Source organism: Zalophus californianus, chromosome 6 (genome assembly GCF_009762305.2).
Source record: "Zalophus californianus isolate mZalCal1 chromosome 6, mZalCal1.pri.v2, whole genome shotgun sequence".
NCBI lineage: Eukaryota > Metazoa > Chordata > Mammalia > Carnivora > Otariidae > Zalophus > Zalophus californianus.
Window position 1 is genome coordinate 94928553 of NC_045600.1, and position 23522 is coordinate 94952074.

The 23522-nt window shown below is 38.0% G+C and overlaps 1 protein-coding gene across 12 annotated transcripts in view; it reads left to right on the forward strand.

The window, feature by feature from the left end:
* The window catches only part of UNC13C (unc-13 homolog C), a 650938-nt gene that overhangs the window by 24682 nt on the left and 602734 nt on the right, over nucleotides 1–23522 (forward strand). For all 12 annotated transcript variants that reach the window (XM_027572007.2, XM_027572015.2, XM_027572013.2 and 9 more), the window contains one exon: nucleotides 15107–18355. In XM_027572007.2, the coding sequence (XP_027427808.1) occupies nucleotides 15364–18355 (2992 nt within the window). In that variant the 5' untranslated portion in view covers nucleotides 15107–15363. The remainder of the gene's footprint in view (nucleotides 1–15106; nucleotides 18356–23522) is intronic.

The window sequence follows — 23522 nt, forward strand, 5'->3', positions numbered from 1 at the left end:
GGTGTCATGTAGGTATATAGAATGATTTAAAGAAAGGCCAAGTGGTTAATGGCTTCAGATGCAAAAGATAGTTGTAGAAGATTTACATTTTATACAAACATTATTCATGCCCAATAGAAGAGGAATTTTAGTAGAGTTCTGGGGCTGGAATCAGAAAGCAAGAAGTTGAAGATGAATGGACTCATGAGGAAGTAGAGACCACAGGTCTATTCTATGCTTTGGAAGACTTTGGTGGAAGATGCAGTAGTCTGAGGAGGTAAAAGCATTTATTCTGGTCTTTTTAAATTTGAGCCACTTTGTCTCTATAAAATGGCATCTCATTTTGTTTTTTAATTTGCATTTTTCTGATAATTAATGCTGTAGAACAAATTCCATATGCTTATTGGACAGATAGAAATCAGTCTGAAATGGTCACTAATTACTAATCAATTGTATTCCTTTTATTATTTTTTTTACCTATATATATATTTTTTATTATGTTATGTTAATGATCATACATCATTAGTTTTTGATGTAGTGTTCCATGATTCATTGTTTGCATATAACACCCAGTGCTCCATTCAGTACGTGCCCACATTAATACCCATCACCAGGCCAATCCATCCACCCCCCTGAACCCTCAGTTTGTTTCTCAGAGTCCATAGTCTCTCATAGTTCATCTCCCCCTCTGATTTCCCCCCTTCATTTTTCCCTTCCTGCTATCTTCTTCTTTTTTTTTTTTTTAACATATAATGTATTATTTGTTCAGAGGTACAGGTCTGTAATTCAACAGTCTTACACAATTCACAGTGCTCAACATAGCACATACCCTCCCCAATGTCTATCACCCAGCCACCCCATATCTCCCACCCCCTACCACTCCAGTAACCCTCAGTTTGTTTTCTGAGATTAAGAATTCCTCATATCAGTAAGGTCATATGATACATGTCTTTCTCTGATTGACTTATTTCACTCAGCATAATACCCTCCAGTTCCAACCACGTCATTGCAAATGGGAAGATTTCATTCCTTTTGATGGCTGCATAATATTCCTGTGTGTGTGTGTGTGTGTGTGTGTGTGTGTGTGTGTGTGTGTGTGTGTACCACATCTTCTTTATCCATTCATCTGTCAGTGGACATCTTGGTTCTTTCCATAGTTTGGCTATTGTGAACATTGCTGCTATAAACATCGGGGTGCATGTACCCCTTCAGATCCCTACATTTGTATCTTTGAGGTAAATACCTGGTAGTGCAATGGCTGGGTCATATGGTAGCTCTATTTTCAACTTTTTGAGGAACCTCCATACTGTTTTCCAGAGTGGCTGCACCAGCTTGCATTCACACCAACAGTGTAGGAGGGTTCCCCTTTCTCCACATCCTCACCAACATCTGTCATTTCTTGACTTCTTAGTTTTAGCCATTATGACTAGTGTGACGTGGTATCTCATTAAGGTTTTGATTTGGATTTCCCTGATGCCGAGCGATGTTGAGCACTTTTTCATGTGTCTGTTGGCCATTTGGTTATCTTCTTTGGAAAAATGTCTGTTCATGTCTTCTGCCCATTTCTTGATAGGATCATTTGTTCTTTGGGTGTTGAGTTTAAGGAATTCTTTATAGATCTTGGATACTAGCCCTTTATTTGATATGTCATTTGCAAATATCTTCTCCCATTCTGTTGGTTGTCTTTTGGTTTTGTTGACTGTTTCTTTTGCTGTGCAAAAGCTTCTTACCTTGATGAAGTCCCAATAGTTCATTTTTGCCCTTGCTTCCCTTGCCTTTGGTGATCTTTCTAGGAAGAAGTTGCTGCGGCTGAGGTCAAAGAGGTTGCTGCCTGTGTTCTCCTTTAGGATTTTGATGGACTCCTGTCTCACATTTAGGTCTTTCAACCATTTGGAGTCTCTTTTTGTGTGTGGTGTAAGGAAATGGTCCAGTTTCATTCTTCTGCATGTGGCTGTCCCATTTTCCCAACACCATTTGTTGAAGAGACTCTCTTTTTTCCACTGGACATTCTTTCCTGCTTTGTTGAAGATTATTTGACCATAGAGTTGAGGGTCAATTTCTGGGCTCTCTATTCTCTTCATTGATCTATATGTCTGTTTTTGTGCCAGTACCATACTCTCTTGATGATTACAGCTTTGTAATAGAGTTTGAAGTCTGGATTTGTGATGCCACCAGCTTTGCTTTTCTTTCAACCTTCCTCTGGCTATTCGGGGTCTCTTCTGGTTCCATACAAATTTTAGGATTATTTGTTCCATTTCTTTGAAAAAATTGGATGGTATTTTGATGGAGATTGCATTGAATGTGTAGATTACTCTAAGTAGCATTGACATCTTCACAATATTTGTTCTTCCAATCCATGAGCATGGAACGTTTTTCTATTTCTTTGTGTCTTCCTCAATTTCTTTCATGAGTATTTTATAGTTTTCTGAGTACAGATTCTTTGCCTCCTTGGTTAGATGTATTCCTAGATATCTTATGGTTCTTGGTGCAATTGTAAATGGGATCAACTGCTTAATTTCTCTTTCTTCTGTCTTGTTGCTGGTGTATAGGAAAGCCTCTGATTTCTGTGCATTGATTTTATATCCTGCCGCTTTACTGAATTCCTGTATGAGGTCTAGCAGTTTTGGGGTGGAGTCTTTTGGGTTTTCCACATAAAGTATCATATCATCTGCAAAGAGTGAGAGTTTGACTTCTTTGCCAATTTGGATGCCTTTTATTTATTTTTGATGTCTGATTGCTATGGCTAGGACTTCTAACACTATGTTGAATAGCAGTGGTGATAGTAGGCATCCCTGCCGAGTTCCTGACCTTAGGGGGAAACCTCTCAGTTTTTCCCCGTTGAGAATGATATTTATGTGGGTTTTTCATAGATGGCTTTTATGATATTGAGGTATGTACCCTCTATCCCTATACTCTGAAGAGTTTTGATCAAGAAAGGATGCTGTACTTTGTCAAATGCTTTTTCTGCATCTCTTGAGAGGATCATATGGATTTTGTTCTTTCTTTTATTAATGTATTGTATCATGTTGATTGATTTGTGGATGTTGAACCAAACTTGCAGCCCAGGAATAAATCCCACTTGGTCGTAGTGAATAATCCTTTTAGTGTACTGTTGGATCCTATTGGCTAGTATTTTGGTGAGAATTGTTGCATCCATGTTCATCAAGGATATTGTTCTGTAATTCTCCTTTTGATGGGGTCTTTGTCTGGTTTGGGGATCAAGGTAATGGTGGCCTCATAAAATGAGTTTGGAAGTTTTCCTTCCATTTCTATTTTTTGGAACAGTTTCAGAAGAATAGGTATTAATTCTTCTTTAAATGTTTGGTAGAATTCCCCTGGAAAGCCATCTGGCCTGGGCTTTTGTTTGTTGGGAGATTTTTGATGACTGCTTCAATTTCCTTAGTGGTTATGGGTCTGTTCAGGTTTTCTATTTCTTACGGGTTCAGTTTTGGTAGTTTATACACTTCTAGGAATGCATCCATTTCTTCCAGATTATCTAATTTGGTGGCATATAGTTGCTCGTAATATGTTCTTATAATTGTTTGTATTTCTTTGGTGTTAGTTGTGATCTCTCCTTTCATTCATGATTTTATTTATTTGGGTCATTTCTCTTTTCTTTTTGATAAGTCTGGCCAGGGGTTTATCAATCTTATTGATTCTTTCAAAGAACCAGCTCCAGGTTTTGTTGATCTGTTTTACTGTTCTTTTGGTTTCTATTTCATTGATTTCTGCTCTGTTCTTTCTTATTTCTCTTCTCTGGCTGGATTTAGGCTTTATTTGCTGCTCTTTCTCCAGCTCCTTTAGGTGTAGGGTTAGGTTGTGTATTTGAGACCTTTCTTGTTTCTTGAGAAAGGCTTGTATTACTATGTACTTTCCTCTTAGGACTGCCTTTGCTGCATCCCAAAGATTTTGAACAGTTGTGTTTTCATTTTCATTGGTTTCCATGAATTTTTTAAATTCTTCTTTAATTTCCTGCTTGACCCATTCATTCTTTAGTAGAATGCTGTTTAGCCTCCATATATTTAAGTTCTTTCCAACTTTCCTCTTGTGATTGAGTTCTAGTTTCAAAGCATTTTATTCCAAAAATATGCAGGGAATGATCTCAATCTTTTGGTACTGGTTAAGACCTGATTTGTGACCTAGGATGTGATCTATTCTGGAGAATGTTCCATGGGCACTAGAGAAGAATGTGTATTGTGTTGCTTTGGGATGGAATGTTCTGAATATATCTGTGAAGTCCATTTGGTCCAATGTGTTATTTAAAGTCTTTATTTCCTTGCTGCTCTTTTGTTTAGATGATCTGTCCATTTCAGTGATGGGAGGTGTTAAAGTCCCCACTATTATTGTATTGTTGTCAATGTGTTTCTTTGATTTTCTTATTAATTAGCTTATTAATTGGCTGCCTCCATGTTAGGGGCATAGATATTTACAATTGTTAGATCTTCTTGTTGGATAGACCCTTTAAGTAGGATATAGTGTCCTTCCTCATCTCTTATTATAGTCCTTGGTTTAAAATTTAAATTTCTGATATAAGGTTGCCACTCCAGCTTTTTTTGGTGTCCATTAGCATGGTAAATAATTTTCCACCCCGTCACTTTCAATTTGGGGGTGTCTTCTTGCAGACAGCATATCGATAGGTCTTGTTTTTTTATGCAATCTGATACCCTGTGTCTTTTAATTGGGGCATTTAGCCCATTTACATTCAGGGTAACTTTGAAAGATATGAATTTAGTGCCACTGTATTGCCTGTAAGGTGACTGTTACTATATATTATCTGTTTTTCTTTCTGGTGTATGTGACTTTTACGCTCTCTCTTTACTTAGAGGACCCCTTTCAACATTTCTTGTAGGGCTGGTTTTGTGTTTGCAAATTCCTTTAGTTTTTGTTTGTCCTGGAAGCTTTTTATCTCTCCTTCTATTTTCAATGACAGCATAGCTGGATATAGTATTCTTGGCTGTATATTTTTCTTGTTTAGTGCTCTGAAGATATCATGCCAGTCCTTTCTGGCCTGCCAGGTCTCTGTGGATAGGTCTGTTGCCAATCTAATGTTTCTACCATTGTAGGTTACAGATCTCTTCTCCCCAGCTGCTTTCAGGATTTTCTCTTTGTCTCTGAGACTCGTAAGTTTTACTATTAGATGTCGGGGTGTTGACCTATTTTTATTGGTTTTGAGTGGGGTTCTCTTTGCCTCCTGGATTTTGATGCCTGTTTCCTTCCCCACATTAGGGAAGTTCTCTGCTATAATTTGCTCCAATATACCTTCTGCCCCTCTCTCTCTTTCTTCTTCTTCTGGGATCCCAATTATTCTAATATTGTTTCATCTTATGGTACCACTTATCTCTCGAATTCTGCCCTCGTGATCCAGTAGTTGTTTATCTCTCTTTTTCTCAGCTTCTTTATTTTCCATCATTTGGTCTTCTATATCACTAATTCTCTCTTCTGCCTCATTTATCCTAGCAGTTAGAGCCTCCATTTTTTATTGCACCTCATTAATAACCTTTTTGATTTTGACTTGGTTAGATTTTAGTTCTTTTATTTCTCCTGAAAGGGTTTCTCTAGTATCTTCCATGCTTTTTTCAAGCCCAGCTATTATTTTTATAATCATCATTGTGAACTCTATGTCCAGCATCTTACTAATGTCCGTATTGATTAGGTCCCTGGCATTTGGTACTGCCTCTTGTTCTTTTTTTGAGGTGAGTTTTTCCATCTTGTCATTTTGTCCAGAGGAGAATAGATAATTGAGAGAACAAAATGCTAACAAGGTAACAACGACCCCAGAAAAATATAGTCTAAACAAATCAGAACAGACCTGAAACCAGGGGAAAAGAAAGGGAAAGAAAGAAAAAAGAAGAAGAAAAAGAAAAAAAAGGATATCATCAGATATGATCATGCTGGTGAATAGATCAGTGCCACACACTGTATTTTCGGCATAGTTTGGTCTGTTAGAAGAAACTGCCTCCCAAAATTTTAAAGGAAGAAAAACTTATATATGTACAAAAATAAAGGTAAATAGGATGAGGGGATGGAATATGACTGTAAAGATGAAAATTATAAAAGATTTTATAAAAGGAATTGATAAGATCAAAAGTTGGTTGAAAAAAGAAGAGAAATTAAAAAAAAAAGGGGGGAGAATGTGATCAGGCAGGAGACTAGAATGAAGCCATACACTAGAGATTTAGGGTATATTTTGGTCTGTTAGAAGAAACTGTATCCCAAAATTTTAAAGAGAGAACAACCTATATATAGACCAAAAATAAGGTTAACTACAATGAAGAGATAGAATATGACTCAAAATGAAAAATAAAAAAGATTTTTAAAAAAGGGATCGATAAGATGTTGTTTGAAAAAGGGAAAAAGAAAAATTAAAAAAAAATAGAAAAAGAAAAAAAGAAAAAAAAATTAACTTTGAAAGACTAAAGAATCATGGAAGAAAAAGCCATGAATTCTATGTGCAGTATTCCCCTAGCCCTGGAGTTCTGCCATTCTCATTGATCAGTAAACTTGTCTTGGTTGGCTGTTCTTGCTGATCTTCTTGGGGAGGGGCCTGTTGCCATGGTTCCCAAATGTCTTTGCCAGAGGCAGAATTGCCCCGCCCTTGCCTGTCCAGGCAATGTAATCTGCTCAGATTTGCTCTTGGGAGTTTTCATTCCCTGTAAGCTTTCCGTACAGCTTTGGAAGATGATAGTGAAAATGGCAGCCTCCCAATCTCTACCCTGGAGTTGCCAAGAACTTGGGGCCCCACTCCTCAGTGAGCCCCCAAAATCAATCAATCACTCCTGTCTCTCCAGTCTCCGGCCGCACCTGGCCTGTCACCGAGCATTTCTATCTCTGGCACATGACACCATTTTGAGTCTTCAAACCCAGCAGATTCTTGAGGTGTGCTCCCGCGCCGCTTCTCCTAGGGGAGAAAGGCAAGTCTCCCTAGATCTGCTGTTTGTTGGGTACCTTCCAGAAAGTGGTCGCTTTTCTGTTCAGAGAGTTGCTGCTATTCTTTTCTTTGATCTCCTGTTGAGTTCGTAGGTGTTCAGAATGGTTTGATCCCTATCTAGCTGAATTCCTGGGACCAGATCCTATCTAGCTGATAGGGATAGCAGATAGGGATCTAGCTGATCCCTATCTAGCTGAATTCCTGGGACCAGATGAAATTTAAGTCTCCTACTCCTCTACCATCTTGCTCCTCCCAGTTTTCTTGTTTTTAAAATGAGAGTAATATTTTACCTTGTGAGGTTGTTTTGAGGACAAAATATTTTAACATATTGAAGACCAGGTAGACATTGCCCATTAGGATAGAGATACCAAAAAGTGTTTGGGAAGCACAGGGTTGTGTGTGTATGTGTGTGTGTGTGTGTGTGTGTGTGTGAGGTGGTTTATCTTACAGGAATCTGGGACCCTGCCTAGGCATAGGACACTAGGCTGGTAATGTGTCCTTACAACCTGGTGGGACGGAGATGTGAAAAACTTTAGAAGTAGCAGTGGCTCTTTTCCAGAATGGGTATTCTTCCTCAATGGCCTTACTTTATACAGCTAAATCTCTAGTAAAAATTCCAATCATGTCAAAATTACTCACAAGATTTTCTTTTAGAAATCACTTTTAACATTAAAGGATTTCCAGTTCCAGAAAATTGCAGACATTGCCTTTAGAAATCAAGGTAAATGTCAAATTATTTAGGATAGAGTTAGATTATCATATCAGAGAACACTGGGCACAGTAGAAAGGTGCCAAACTCTTGGATTAGATTGCTTTAGAGGAAGGCAGCACAGCACAGGGAGAAAAGAAAACAAAACAGTGAAGTCAGGGCAGGAGACCTGCATTTTCATTCCAGCTCTGCTGTGTGAACTCAGGCTAGTGTTTTGACCTTTCTGGGTTTTCACTGCATGCTGTGCCCAGTTTGCAGATTAGTGCTTCCCAAGCTGGATTCCCCAAGCCCTAGGTCCCTGTAGAGAGGCTATATGGGCTGTTGCTCACGTGGAAGCAGCAGGTAATATGGGACTCTAGCTCCAACCCAAGGAGCTCTGCTTTATTAATTGTATCATTGCGTTTCCACATCTGACTTTGAAAAAGCAAAAAAAGGTGGATTTTATGGATAAAACAAACAAAAAACACGTAACTCGGCTCTGGGATGATAGCGTTCCAAGTTGCTCATCTGTAAGCCAGGGCACCTGTGCTCCGTTCTGTGTGTGTGTAAGTGAGCAGAAGTTGCAAAGCCTGAAATAGACGGTTTTTATCCTTAAGCAGTGTAGCTGGGAATAAGACAAGGCCATGTGCATTAGGCCAAGCTTATTGTAGGTTTCTCAGTCTCTTCTTTCTGACCTACCCTCCTACTTATCTCCCTTGGTAGCGGATTCTTCCCATCATCAAGCTTCTTTGTGTTCTCTCTCTTTGTGATCTCCCTCCTATTCTTGAGGAATATTCTCATAAGCACTTTATACCCAGATACAGAATGGCTGATAAGCCTTAAAACATAGGGTCCCCTTGGTGAGATTTTCATTTCAACAAGAACCAAAATCTTAAATAAAGGGAGTAAAGCTCTAATAGTAGAAACTAGTATAGATTCTTCATGAGGGGGCAGTCCTTCTTCAACTGTAGTACATAGGAAACCCCCCTTTTTCTCTAAGGTTGGTCCTTATGGGCTTAACAGTACACGTGGTGTTTATTAATAAGGACTCTGAAGCCAGTCAGTTTGGTTTACAATTCTAGCTACGTAACTTCCTAGCTGTGTGACTTCATGCTAGCTACTCAGGTTCCCGGTTCTCAGTTCCTTGATATGTAAAATGGATTAATGACAGTACCTATTGCAGAGCTTACAATCAGACAATAATGTAGTAATCTATACAAAGCACTCAAGACAGAGTATGACATAAAATAAGCATTAAAAATGGAAAAGATGCCCTGGGTGTTATACACAACTGAAGAATCTTTGAACACTACATCAAAAACTAATGATGTACTATATGTTGGTTAATTGAACATAATAATAAAAAAATGGAAAACATGTAAAAGAGCTATGTGATGAATAGAAGGTAATTAAGGACTAAATGTCATGGTTCAGATTATAAAAATTATATGAAAAAGAGAAAATGAGAGAATAGGAAAAGAAACTTTTGTGGAAAAGATTAGTCTTGATCTATCAATTAAATGATTGAGATTGGTATACTGGAGGACACTCTAGACAGTGTGAAGAGCAAGAAAAGAAGAAACAATGAAAGAATAAGCTTAGTGTATCCATGGAACCATAAAGCAGCCTCGTGTAGAGGGTATGCAATAGTCTGTAGTAGGAGACTAAGAAGAAAAAAATAATATTTAGGGAACTTTAGGTGAAAATCAGTTTATAACATGGTTTAGAATGGTAGGGAATATTACTTGAATAGGTCAGTGAGCTATTGAAATATTACTTGTCTAATGTAAGGAGAATGTATAGTGAAGGAACCAAGTTTTGGAGTCAGGATTCCCAGGCAATTACTTTAGCAAGTAGACTTACCATTGTTAACCATGAACTGCAGATAATAACTTTACTAGGTTACCATGCAGATCATATGAGTTGATATACACAAAATTACCTTGTAGGTTCCAAAACTCTTTTTTTTTAAATTTTTTAAAGATTTTATTTAGGGGTGCCTGGGTGGCTCAGTCGGTTAAGCTCTCTCTGAAAAATTAAATAAATAAAAGAGAGAATAAGCAGGGGGAGCAGCAGGCAGAGGGAGAAGCAGGCTCCCCACTGAGCAAGGAGCCCTATGTGGGACTTGATCCCAGGACCCTGGGATCATGACCTGAGCTGAAGGTAGACGCTTAACTGACTGAGCCACCAAGGCATCCCAGATTCCAAAACTCTTATAGAAGTATCACTACTAGACACCATTATTTACCCCTAAAGTAGCAAATGGGAGTGAGTAAAAAATGTAGATGGGTTATTGTTGGATGAAGAAATTCACATAATATCTATTTATGAAGAATAAAGAAGACAATTCATTTGACCTTCATTCTTGGGGAAATGGGTCTTTCTGTTTATTTTTATTTTATTTTATTTTTTTAAGATTTTATTTCTTTATTTGACAGAGAGAGAGAGAGAGCACAAGTAGGCAGAGCGGCAGGCAAAGGGAGAGGGAGAAACAAGGAGCCCTATGTGGGACTCGATCCCAGGACCCTGAGATCATGACCTGAGCTGAAAGCAGACGCTTAACTGACTGAGCCACTCAGGCGCCCCTTTCTGTTTATTTTTTAAAAACAATTTATTAGTTTAGGATAAACCTCTTAATCACTTTCTGGTTTGATCATTTTTGTTGAAAGAATTTTGATACATAAATGCCCAGTTCACCTATTTTAGTGCATTTGGTAAGAAACATAAAATTGTTTATTGATCTGAAAATGTTTTAACTTAATTCTGGTAAGGATTTAGCAATAAATTACTGTTTAAAGTTCATTAGCTCTTTTAGCCCAATAGTGCACCCAGCTTTATAGTCATATTAAATAGCTCTCTTACAAAATGAATTTAACATACCTGCAAAAAGTATTTTACTTCCTATTCAACCCTAGTATGCTTTTCAGAGTTAATACACTTGCAGTCTGAATCTGGGGTTGGAGTTGGGTTGTGTTTCTTGTTATTTACATGACCTAAGTCAAATTTCCTAAAAACTTGGGCGCCTGGGTGGCTCAGTCGTTAAGCGTCTGCCTTCGGCTCAGGTCATGATCCCAGGGTCCTGGGATCGAGTCCCACATCAGGCTCCCTGCTCAGCAGGAAGCCTGCTTCTCCCTCTCCCACTCCCCCTGCTCGTGTTCCTGCTCTCGCTGTCTCTCTCTGTCCAATAAATAAATAAAATCTTTAAAAAAAAAAATTTCCTAAAAACTTGAAATTGCAGCTTTTTTAATCTGGAAAATAATAATACATATTTCATACAATTATGGGAATGAAATGAAATGAGGTAAATTTTAGAAACTTAGACACACATGGTGCTTGGCACATAGTAACAATGAAATACTATTACTAGCCTTTCCATAACAACATAGTCTAGTATTTTAATCTCTCTCAAAGTTCTTCTCAAATCCTTTCATCTTACCTCCAAACTTTATTACCAAAATTAATATGTGGCTATGTTAATAAAGGTAACGCAACTGGTGGGTAAATGTAAGATTTTGAATACAAGTAGTTGAGAATCATATGATGATATCCTGGTCTCTCCCCATCTCCTTAACCCCCCTTCCTCATAAATGGAGCTTCTCAACCTAAGTTTCAAAACTTGTCACATTCTGTTACCATTTTGCCAATCCAAGCTCCTCTCCCTCTAGTCCCTATCTTTCTCCAGAGTGGATGCTTCTCCCTCTTTGGACAGGACATGGATGTTTGTGATATATGCCTTCTGCTCAGACTGCATCTCTTTCTCTGGATTGTTTAAGTCCAGCAAAGCTATCTCAGGCTTCTTGGATCTCTATTGTTTATCTATTGACTCACGGACTTATTGTCTATTCATTCATTTGTTTATATACTTATTTATACAACAAATATCACGAGTCTACTATATAATATGCAATATGGATATTTAAAGTTAAAAAGAACACAGCCTTAGCTCTCTAAGAGTTCACAGTCCTATTTGAGAGATAGAGACATAGATAACATATTTTACATAAATAATTTTTGTAAGAGTTACCACAACAAGGGTACATTCAGGGCATTGTGGGGGCACACAGGAGGAAGTGCCGACTCAGAAGAGGTTAAACAAGTTGATGTTGATCCCTGCTGGGTCTAGGATATATAGATATTCTAGAGATGTTCATGAGAGAGACATGTGGAGATAGAGGAAAGAAGAAATGGTTGGAGGCAGAATAAACAGCATGAAAAAAGGCACACTGGTGAAGCAATAGTATGGTATTCAGGAACTGTTACTACCTCAGTGTGGCCGGGGCAGATGGGCTTGTGGGAGTGACAGAGAATGCATCTGCTAAAACTGGCAGAGTTTTAGGTAGGAGGATTTGTATCTTTTATTAATTTTAGAGAGGAGGATTTGAGAGAAGGGCCAGGTTAGAGTCGGGAAGACCATATAGAGTACAATGGTAATAGTTCAGATGAGAAATTGTGGAGTTCAGAACTAAGGCATTACTGGCAGGATGAGGTGACATATTCACATCAGTTTGAACAAGGGCTGGATCATATGGAAGCTAGAACGACTCCTGGGTATATGTCCTGTGGAAGTGGATAATTATGATAATAATAATTGAGATTAATAATTCAAGAAAATGACTAGATTTTATGGAGTTTAATTTTGGGCAACCAAAATTAAATTGGCTGAAGTGGAGGCCAATTCTTTTTTTCTTTAAAATTAGTTTAAAATAAGTATACGTCTGTGAAACCATCACCACAGTCCATGCCATAAACATATCCATCATCCCCAAAAGTTTCCACCCACCTTTTTTTTTTTACTACTATTTTGTGATAGGAACACTTAACATAAGATCTACACTTTTGGCAAAAATTTTAAGTATATAATACAATTTTTTTAAATTTTTTTATTGTTATGTTAATCACCATACATTACATCATTAGTTTTTGATGCAGTGTTCCATGATTCATTGTTTGTTCATAACACCCAGTGCTCCATGCAGAACGTGCCCTCCTCAATACCCATCACCAGGCTAACCCATCCCCCCATCCTCCTCCCCTCTGGAACCCTCAGTTTATTTTTCAGAGTCCATTGTCTCTCATGGTTCATCTCCCCCTCTGACTTACTCCCCTTCATTCTTCCTCTCCTGTTATCTTCTTCTTTTTCTTTTTTCTTAAAATATGTTGCGTTATTTGTTTCCGAAGTACAGATCTGTGATTCAACAGTCTTGCACAATTCACAGCGCTCAGCGTAGCACATACCCTCCCCAATGTCTATCACCCAGCCACCCCAATACAATACATTAACTATTGGCACTATGCTATACAGCTGCTCTCTAGGATTTATTATCTTGTGTAACTGGAACTTTGTACGCTGAGGCCAATTCTTCAGCAAACATTTATTGAGAGCTTATCATGTATGCTGAGACAAGTTATAGTTTTTAACCTTAAAGAGGATATCATGAATGGAGAAAGAAATAAGATTGTAATATAGAAAAGTTCTAATTGTCTATGAACTGGGTTGTGGGAGAGTGTGGCAAAGAGAGAGAAAAGCTCAAGTGTGGGTGGTTGGTGAGGTCTTCACAGGACAAATGATTCTGGAGTTTAAATACAATTTTTACAGACAGGGTGGGCAAGATACAAATGATATTCTAGATAGAGAACAGAAAATTTACTGAGGCGTGAAGGAACATAGAGCCCTTAGTGAATAACAAGTCACTCCGTGTGGCTGGAATGTAGAGCAAGTGAGTTTATAGGTGCAACAGTGTGGACACAGGCCCTTGGGTTCATGTTTTTTTGAGGCAGGACTTCAATTCAGTTTGAACTTTCCTGCTCAAAATTTTGCCAACAATTATTGCCTAGAACAATAGTTCTGAGCAAACAATGCAGGTCAGGAAATGTACAATTTCATGAAACATCAGAAGCATTGACAAAATTGTTGCTCTCATTTAAACAAGCAGTATTTGTTTTGAGTTTTGATAGGCTCCGGATCTTGGGTTGAATGATTGTTAGAACAGTTTATTGTGTGAAAGTTGGTTTTAAAATAATTTCCTTCCTTCCTGTCACTTAACTTTCCAAAGTCTTCTCTCCACAAGGAGAGGTTGTCTGGGGGGCTTGTAATTACTAATGAATATCAAATTGTTTTAGATAAGAGGAATTAGACTCTAACAGTTGATGAAACCCCAAAGACAAGGACTTCTTTAGAATCTGTCTCTTTCTCTCCTCCATCTTTATGCTTCCCCTTCTCACTTACATTGCCCTGTTTCTTCTGAAGCTTGGCTCCTCCTGGCCAGGGCATGTTTCCCCCCGCCCCCCCCCCAGCCCCTGAAGAATGTGAGTGAAGTAAAAATGGCAGATTTACAAGCAGAGGGAGCTTATAGTCAGCCAGCTCCTAAAACCATACCAGTTTATGATGTATTCTTTAAAGAATCACATTATTTACCTACCCAAATATGTAGTTCAATGTTAGCAAAGGCTTTGGCTGTTAACCACTACTCTGTGATATCTTTCAACTGTAAAATAGTTAAGTTCAGTTCCACAAAATTTTATTCAAATACCTACCACATGCAAGGTGTGGTGCTGGTGAACCAGGAAAATGAATGTAAACTTTTTTCTTTTCCTTCTCCCTTTTCTTCTTCTTCTACTTCATGTAATTTGAGAAAATAACCGTCATAAAGATTAGTTACTGGTGTGGTCCCATTATAAAATACCAAATCATTGGATGAATTATGTCTGACCAGTTTTTGATTATCTGTAGGCATATCTTATTTGTGGCACAATTTCCTTTTGTAATTTGGTACTCGATCTCCAGTCATAGTTCTAGCCTGGGGATGGGTACCCTGCCATCTGCCACAGGGCTGTACCAGTTGATTGGGATGGCTCAACTCTTTCAAGTCATGTCCTTTCAAAACTTGGATATATTATCTGTATTTTCAAATATATTTCCTCTTGGTATTTATTTAATCATATGAAATATTTCTCACTTGGATGACTTTATTATTTAAGAAATTTCCAGTCATTGAATCCCTAGAAAAGGAAAATGTTATTTGACTAGAAAAGGTCTTACATACATGAATAATATTAATTTGATGAATTTTGAATGTCTAGGATAGGGAGAACATTTAGTTTTGAATGCTTATGCTTATGTTTGTGTCAGTAAATGACTTTTAGGAAAGGAAATAAAGTGGAAATGATAATGTCATGTAGTCATTGTAGCTTTTTAAATTTGCCTAATATCTTACATAGCCTTTCCTAAATAACCATTATTACCTTTTATTACTATTTCAGCTCATTTATTCAGTTCAGTTGTGTCCACCCATAAATGATTTAGGAAGAAAAATATAACTTAAACATAGTTATTGGTATGGATTTCCTTTATAGTTATTTTAAAAGTAACTATGTCCTGAAATTCAGATATCCCCCTGCCCCCTCTGCAATTTTTCATACACTGTGTATCTTGAATACTTCTGAAAAATGTTAGAAATGGGATAAATCTAGAATTGAATTCTGATATTCATTTTAACCTTCCTTTCTTTTAGACACTCTGCGAAGTTATGTGGAAATGAGAGAGATTCATGAAACCCCTTCGCCAGGAGAGAATGTCTTCCATAATTGGAGCTTTGCTTCTGGTTTTCACAGGACATTGACACAGCAGTGGAGCCCTGGCTGCCCTGCCTGCTATTTTCAATAATTCACAGAACATCTGAACAGAGATGCTTGCCTTGGATTTACAGATTTTCATCCCAATACCTTGTTTACTTCTCTGGGGCAGAAAAGCTTGCACTAATTGCTCTCCATGGTGGCTAATCTTTTCAAGAGCCTGATTTTACCTTACATACATAAGCTTTGCAAAGGAATGTTTACAAAGAAATTGGGAAATACAACCAAAAAAAAAGAGAGTCATCAGCAGAAAAAGGATCAAGACTTTACTACTGCTGGCCAGACCAAAACCCCCAAATTTTCTAATACCTTAAAAAGCACTGTAAAGAAGATTGCAAAGTGTTCATCTACTCGTAACTTATCCACTGAAGAAGAAGAGGCTAATAAAGAGTTTTCCCTCTCACCAACATTCAGTTACCGAGTAGCTATTGCCAATGGCCTACAAAAGAATATTAATGTAACCAACAGTGATAATGAGGATCGGCTTCAAGAGTTATCTTCAATTGAGAGTTCCTATTCAGAATCACTCAATGAACTAAGGAGTAGTACAGAAAACCAGGCACAATCAACACACACAATGCCAGTTAGACGCAATAGAAAGAGTTCAAGCAGCCTAGCTCCCTCTGAGGGCAGCTCTGATGGAGAACGCACTCTACATAGCTTGAAACTAGGAGCGTTACGCAAACTGAGAAAATGGAAAAAGAGTCAGGAGTGTGTCTCATCAGATTCAGAGTTGAGCACAATGAAGAAAACCTGGGGAATAAGAAGTAAATCTTTGGACAGAACTGCACGAAACCCAAAGACAAATGCCCTGGAGCCAGGATTCAGTTCCTCTGGGTGCATTAGCCAAACACATGATGTCATGGAAATGATCTTTAAGGAACTTCAGGGTATAAGTCAGATTGAAACAGAACTTTCTGAACTACGAGGGCATGTCAACGCTCTTAAGCATTCCATCGATGAAATCTCCAGCAGTGTGGAGGTTGTACAAAGTGAAATTGAACAGCTTCGTACAGGGTTTGTCCAGTCTCGAAGGGAAACCAGAGACATCCATGATTATATTAAACACTTAGGTCATATGGGTAGCAAAGCAAGCCTGAGATTTCTAAATGTCCCTGAAGAAAGATTTGAATATGTTGAAAGTGTGGTATACCAAATTCTAATCGATAAAATGGGTTTCTCAGATGCACCGAATGCTATTAAAATCGAATTTGCTCAAAGGATAGGCCACCAGAGGGACTGCCCAAATGCAAAGCCTCGACCCATACTTGTGTACTTTGAAACCCCTCAGCAAAGGGATTCTGTCTTAAAAAAATCCTACAAACTCAAAGGAACAGGAATTGGAATCTCAACAGATATTCTTACTCATGACGTAAGAGAAAGAAAAGAGAGAGGGATACCGTCCTCCCAGACATATGAGAGCATGGATATAAAGCTGTCTACTCCAGAGCCCAAAAGCAAGAAGAACAATTGGCAGTCACCTGATGACAGTGATGGAGAACTGGAATCTGACCTCAATAGAAACAGTTATGCTGTGCTTTCCAAGTCAGAGTTTCCAACAAAAGGAAGTACTTCCAAGTCAAGTTCAAAATCACACAATGCTAGAGCCAAGAATAAAACTGCTAGTAGCAGCAGAATATCAAATAAATCTGATTATGATAAAATTTCCTCACAATTGCCAGAATCAGATAATTTGGAAAAACAAACTACAACCCATTATGCAGATGCTACACCCCTCTGGCATTCACAGAGTGATTTTTTCACTGCTAAACTTAGTCGTTCTGAATCAGATTTTTCCAAATTATGTCAGTCCTACTCAGAGGATTTTTCAGAAAATCAGTTTTTCCCTAGAACTAATGGAAGCTCCCTCCTGTCATCTTCAGACCGGGAACTTTGGCAGAGGAAACAGGAGGACACACCCACCTTGTATGACAGTCTGCAGGATCAACATTTGAATGTGGCCGTTCAGGGTGTCCAAGGGCCGAGTGAAATTGAGAACACAGAAACTGTGGATAGTGGAATGAGTAATGGCATGGTGTGTGCATCTGGAGACCAAAGTCATTATAGCGATTCTCAGCTCTCTTTACACGAGGATCTTTCTCCATGGAAGGAATGGAATCAGGTAGAGCAAGGAGCTGACTTAGGTTTAGATTCATCCACCCAGGAAGCTTTTGACTATGACACAAACAGTCTATCTGATCAGCAACTAGATGTTTACAATAAAGACCTAGAAGACTTGGGAAAGTGCCACAGTGACCTTCAAGATGATTCTGAGAGCTATGATTTCACCCAAGATGACAACTCATCTCCATGCCCTGGGTTGGATAATGAACCACAAGGCCAATGGGTTGGCCGATATGATTCTTATCAGGAATCTAATTCTAATGAGCTGTACCAAAATCAAAACCAATTGCCCATGATGTATCGAAGTCAAAGTGAATTGCAAAGTGATGACTCAGAGGATGCCCCACCCAAATCTTGGCATAGTCGATTAAGTATTGACCTTTCTGATAAGGCTTTCAGCTTCCCAAAATTTGGATCTACATTACAGAGGGCTAAATCAGCCTTGGAAGTGGTATGGAACAAAAGCACACAGAGTCTCAGTGGGTGTGAAGACAGTGGCTCTTCCTTAATGGGGAGATTTCGGACATTATCCCAATCAACTGCAAATGAATCAAGTACCACCCTTGACTCTGATGTCTACACTGAGCCTTTTTACTACAAAGCAGAGGATGAGGAGGACTATAGTGAACCAGTGGCTGATAATGAAACAGATTATGTTGAAGTGATGGAACAAGTCCTTGCTAAGCTGGAAAACAGGACTAGTATGACTGAAACAGATGAACAAATGCAGGTATATGATCACCCTTCATATGAAACACCCTATGAAACCCCACAAGATGAGGGTTATGATGGGCAGGGAGATGATGTGGTTAGTGAAGGGGGATTGAAACCATTAAATGAAACATCAGCTGAAATGGAAATAAAAGAAGATGAAAACCAAAACATCTCGGAACAGCCAGTGGAAATCACAAAGCCAAGGAGAATCCGTCCCTCTTTCAAAGAAGCAGCTTTAAAAGCCTATAAGAAGCAAATGGCAGAATTGGAAGAGAAGATCCTGGCTGGAGGTACTCATGTTTACATGCTACATTTTGAGCTAGTTGTATTTAAACATTGGGTGGTGCTTCTTTAGAGCATGTTTTGTGTTTACTCTTGGGGAAAAGAAGGTATTTACAAGAAATTTGTGTGTTTATTTTGAGAAGGGTATTATTTTACTCTGCTCCCCCTACAAGTTGAGCTTGATGATTTAAAATCAAAGTGTTTTCAAGTAGGTCATACTGAAAGGAGACCTACAGTCTGTGGATCAAGATTTCTCTGCTAGCATTGGTACAAACCCCACTTCATATTAACCAACTTTGTGGCATCAGTCATGAATAAAAGGGTGAGTAAAGTCAAAGAGCAGCCTGAGATTATTCTTTGGTTCTATTAGGTTTATAGGGATGAGGAAAATGGTGTAGTTAATCTTAAAGAATTAGGAAAGATGGACCCCCAGACTTACCCCTCCCTTTCCCATCGAATCTATAGTTTGGAGCCTTCCGGTAGGAAGAGGTGAGTTTGCACAACCAACCCTAACTAGTCCCATGGAGGACGACTGCCTCCCTTACTGATTATTGATGCAGCTGAGGGAGTACAATAGAGCCAAAACCCTAGGCCATGCCTGAATGGTCATGAGTCACTCTTTGAGTCAATATTGAGTAGAGTTAAATTCCCCTTTAAAGAGTGGATTGGAAGTCTCTCTCCCCTTATGAAAATGAAAAGAGTACCTTATTCAACAATTTTACTTGATTTTCTGGGGGAACAATTTTGGATCACCCATGTGTGAAAATTAGCCACTTAAAAATGAAAACTTTTTTTTTTACTTTTTATTTTCAATTAGACTTCACCCCACTTACCCTGATCCCTTACCATTTACTTTATTTGCATGCTTATAACTTCATATCTCTGGGATAGTTTGATATTATCTCAGTTGTAATGAATTATATATTTTAAAGTTTTCCTTATTTATGGCATTATAATCTTTAACTGAAGTATTTACATAATATTTCATAAAGGTATATATTTATGTGATCAACTGGTGCTTGCCATTATGAAATAATATAACAATTTCTGCAGCCAGTACCTGATTATAGCATCTTTGTCTTGAACAAAATTGTAATCAGACACTCTTCCAAACTGGTCATTTTCTCATTGGTATGGCTAGATTCTTGAATAATCAGAAAACTTTATTGTTAAACTGTTTCAGGCCCTAAGGTTATTGAAATAACAATTAAGATTATCTGCTCTAAAAAAAAATCTGTCTGTATAAAACAACACACCCTATGTAATTAAAGAATAACCTAAGTCAAAGGGATCTTGGGTGCACTGGCTGTGACTTTGTTGTTGTTTTCAGGAGGCAATTCTCAACTATATTTAGAACCAATGTGAAAGTGCAGAGTAGTCAAAATTTTATGGAAATAATAATTCATATTGGAATAATAGCTATCTTTAAGAGTGATGTTTAATAGTTAGATATCTTTATTACTGAAACTCAGTTAATAGGATAAAGGCCAGCAATTTGCCATTGTATTTTATTTGCTGTGGATTCAGAGAAGTCTACTCAAGAGCATATTAAGACTAACGAGTGTGTCTGTTGTGATGTAATAGATGTTTTAATGCCAAGTGGTTAAAGTATCTGAAATATTAGGCAGTATTATAAAAATTACAAAACTATACATTTCAGAAAAAAAGGGATCTTCATTAACTTTTAAAAATTCTAAAATAGCAAACATCTACAAAATAGATTGCTATTGGTAATGACCCTTCAAGTAGTTAACAGCCTTAGTCATCCAGTGGCACTTATCCTTAGAGAACAGAAATACACTTAGTTAACTACACATCACCAACTAAAATAGGTAAAACAACATTGTACAATATACCTGACATACTAGCCCTGGCTACTGAGGACCTGGACCCCCCTCCACCATCTTGGAGCTTGGCTTGTTATCCTTGAGCCAGCTTTGAATGGAATCTGTTGGGGATCATCTATCCTAGAGGAAATCAGACACACATCCTTAAGATGCTCTTTGGTTGCTTGAAAGGCACCAGATTGACTACCCAGGAGGCTGCAGTAGCCTAGATTTTAAAGGCCATCTTTTCTCCCTTTGGCAGGAGTCAGGCAGTTGTCTCCCTCCTGTGCCACCAATATGCCTCAGGAGTAAGGGCAGCCAAAGAAGGGCATTTTTCAGGCCCCTTCACTGCTCAGAGCATCCCAATGAGGTGCCAATCGTCATGATGGATTTTGTGCCCAAGGCCATCTGCTTACTGGGCTTTGGGCAGATGCCAACAGATTTTTCTCTCCATGACTACCTAGTCATCATTAGGTAGCAGTGTTATATTTTCTCCATTACTAATCTGGCAAGATTCGACTGTAGAGCTCTTGCTGTAAAACTCCATGGGATGCTGTTTCCCTGATAGAGCTTTATGGAATTATAAACTCATAAATGTAAATTATTTCAACTTTTGTCTTCAGGGGTCTGGTAAAGAGGAATTCTAAAGACCCCAATATTTAAACATATGGATATTTGGTCATACTGTTTTTGAGAACCTTCACCTTGAATAGCATGCCAGTGGGAAAGAAATTTTGGAGCATGTGTAGCCAGAACGCCATGAGGTCATATTCTTCCCTTGTTGCTGAACCCTGCTGCGTGGTGCCTTTTGTGTAGCTGGCCTGAACCACACACCATGATAGTGACTCGGATCCCCCACCTCCAGCCCTGCACCACCCGTCAACTGGAATTAACTGTTGTCTCTTCTGAATTCCCAGGTACATGTCTCTTATGGCACTGGCTTCCACCTTACATAAGGACAGTTCATGCACATTTCTCATTTGCTCTTCTAAAGTAATCTAGAGATGAGAGGTTTGTCTTCTTTTTTCATTTGCACTGTGCCTAGATCAGTGCTTTATACAGAGTTGGCTTTGAGTTCATACGTGTTGGATTAAACCCTGAGTCAAGGGGAATAGGATACTAAATAAAAATAATAAAAAATACCACAGGCTTCAAAGTTAAGTCAAAATCTAAACTGTGGATTTAATTGCTAAGACTATGACTTTACCTTTTGAGAGTTCAGAAGTATGGTTAGAAATAAAATATTATTATTATTATATTATAGTACGTTCTAAAATTTGAGTATAGTGGACACATTAGTTTCAGGTGTACAACAGAATGATCTGACAAGTCTATCCATTATGCTACGTTCACCACAGCGTAGCTACCACCTGTCACCGTACAATGCGCTTACAGTACCATTGACTGTGTTCCCAATTTTGTTCAAGACAAAGATGCTGTGCCTTTTATTTCCATGACTTATTCATTCCATAACTGGAAACTGATATCTCCCACTCCCCTTCACTCATTTTGTCTATTCCTCCATCCCTCTCCCCTCTGGTGAACATCAGTTTGTTCTCTGTATTTGTAGGTCTGGTTCTGCTGTTTGTTTATTCATTTTTTTTTTAGATTCCCTTAGGAGTGGAATCCTATGGTATTTGTCTTTCTCAGTCTGACTTATTTCACTAAGCATAGTACCCTCTAGGTCTATCCTCCTTGTCACAAATGGCAAGATCTCATCTTTTTTTTTTTATGGCTGCATAATATTCGTGTGTGCATGCACCAACACACACCCCACATCTTCTTTATCCATTCATCAATCTATGGACCCTTAGCGTGCTTCCATTTATTGACTATTATAAATAACGTTGCAATAAGCAGAGAGGTGCATATATCTTTTTGAATTAGTTAAAGCCTATTATTGAGTACTACTATAGACTAGATATTGTCCAGGCAGTTTCTCTGTTTTTATTTTTACTTCTTACAATACCACTATGAATTTGATTCCATGATTATTCCATTTTAAAGGTGAGGAAACTGAGATGCTGGTAACTTGCATAGCTTAATGTCTTACAGGTAGGAAGGGGTGGATCTAGAGTTAAATAGATGGTTATTTTGGTTACTTAGAGCAGCCATATGCTTACTCACTTCAGAGATTGTTTATTCATGTTTTAAGGTGAAAAAACATGAAAAAGGGGCAGCATTAGCTACAGGCTTTTACAACTAAAGGGTTTTCTTTAAAAAACAGTAATAATACAAAAGGTACTAAGGTTTTGATATAAAATAGTTCATTCTCAGTTTTTCTGCTTTGAGTCCCTGGTACATCTTACAAATCAAGTCTTGTAGAGCCCAATAAATACCGTACAGTAGCAGCCCGAAGGATGATGTATTTGAAGTCTGAGTGTATTTGACCTGGAGTTAGAGTCTAACATCAGTTTGAAGTAAATTTTCTTTAGCAGAACAAAAATCTTGTTTTGTTTTGAAATGCCATTCCCAGGCTGTCTATGGATTCTGAAAGAGACGGTGACATCTGTAATTAGCATAATTAATGATATTTTTACCGTGGTGTGCATTTTGTTTTCTAGTAGTTGTAGAACTTTGTGGAAATACTTTGGCTTCCAACAGATATGACGTTGAATGTAAAATGTTTTCCTAAAGTTGAGACTTCATTACATTAGACAAGTGCTTCCTAGTCTGGCCAATTGTTGGAATCATCTGGGGAGCTTTTGTAGTACTTGTTGTTCCCAACAAGAGTTGTTGTAAAACTATTAATTATTAGGATCCTGTCACTAAATGTTTTGATTTTGTGGTTCTGTATTGGGGCCCATGGATCTTTATTCAAAACTGTATGTGTTATTGATGGGTTATATGTGCCTTTGTAGATAACACACACACACACACACACATACACACACTCACACATGTAAAATCCAGAAAATTCCAAAGGAAAAAGTAAAATTAACAACTTCTATTCTTCAGAGAAGAATAGAAAGATAGAAGAATAGAAAGATAATTTGTTTCTGACACTCTGTAAACACACATACATTTCCTTTATTTTTAAATTTAACATAAATGGTCTTACATTTCATATATTCGTGTTGTTCTGCACCTTGCTTTTTTCACATAATATATATTTGAAAGATCTTATTATATGATTACCTGCTGTATTATTTTTAGTGACACAGAGATCTCCATCATAGTTATTGCATAATTTATTGACTCAGTGCCCTACCATTGAACAGCGAAGTTTCTTACAAACTCATAAACAATGCAGACTTATTAGCTGCCTTTGAGCAAATGAGATAACATGTATAAATTCCTAGTTGTGAAAATTACTCGGTCAGTGGATTTCCTCCAGCTTTGGAGAGTT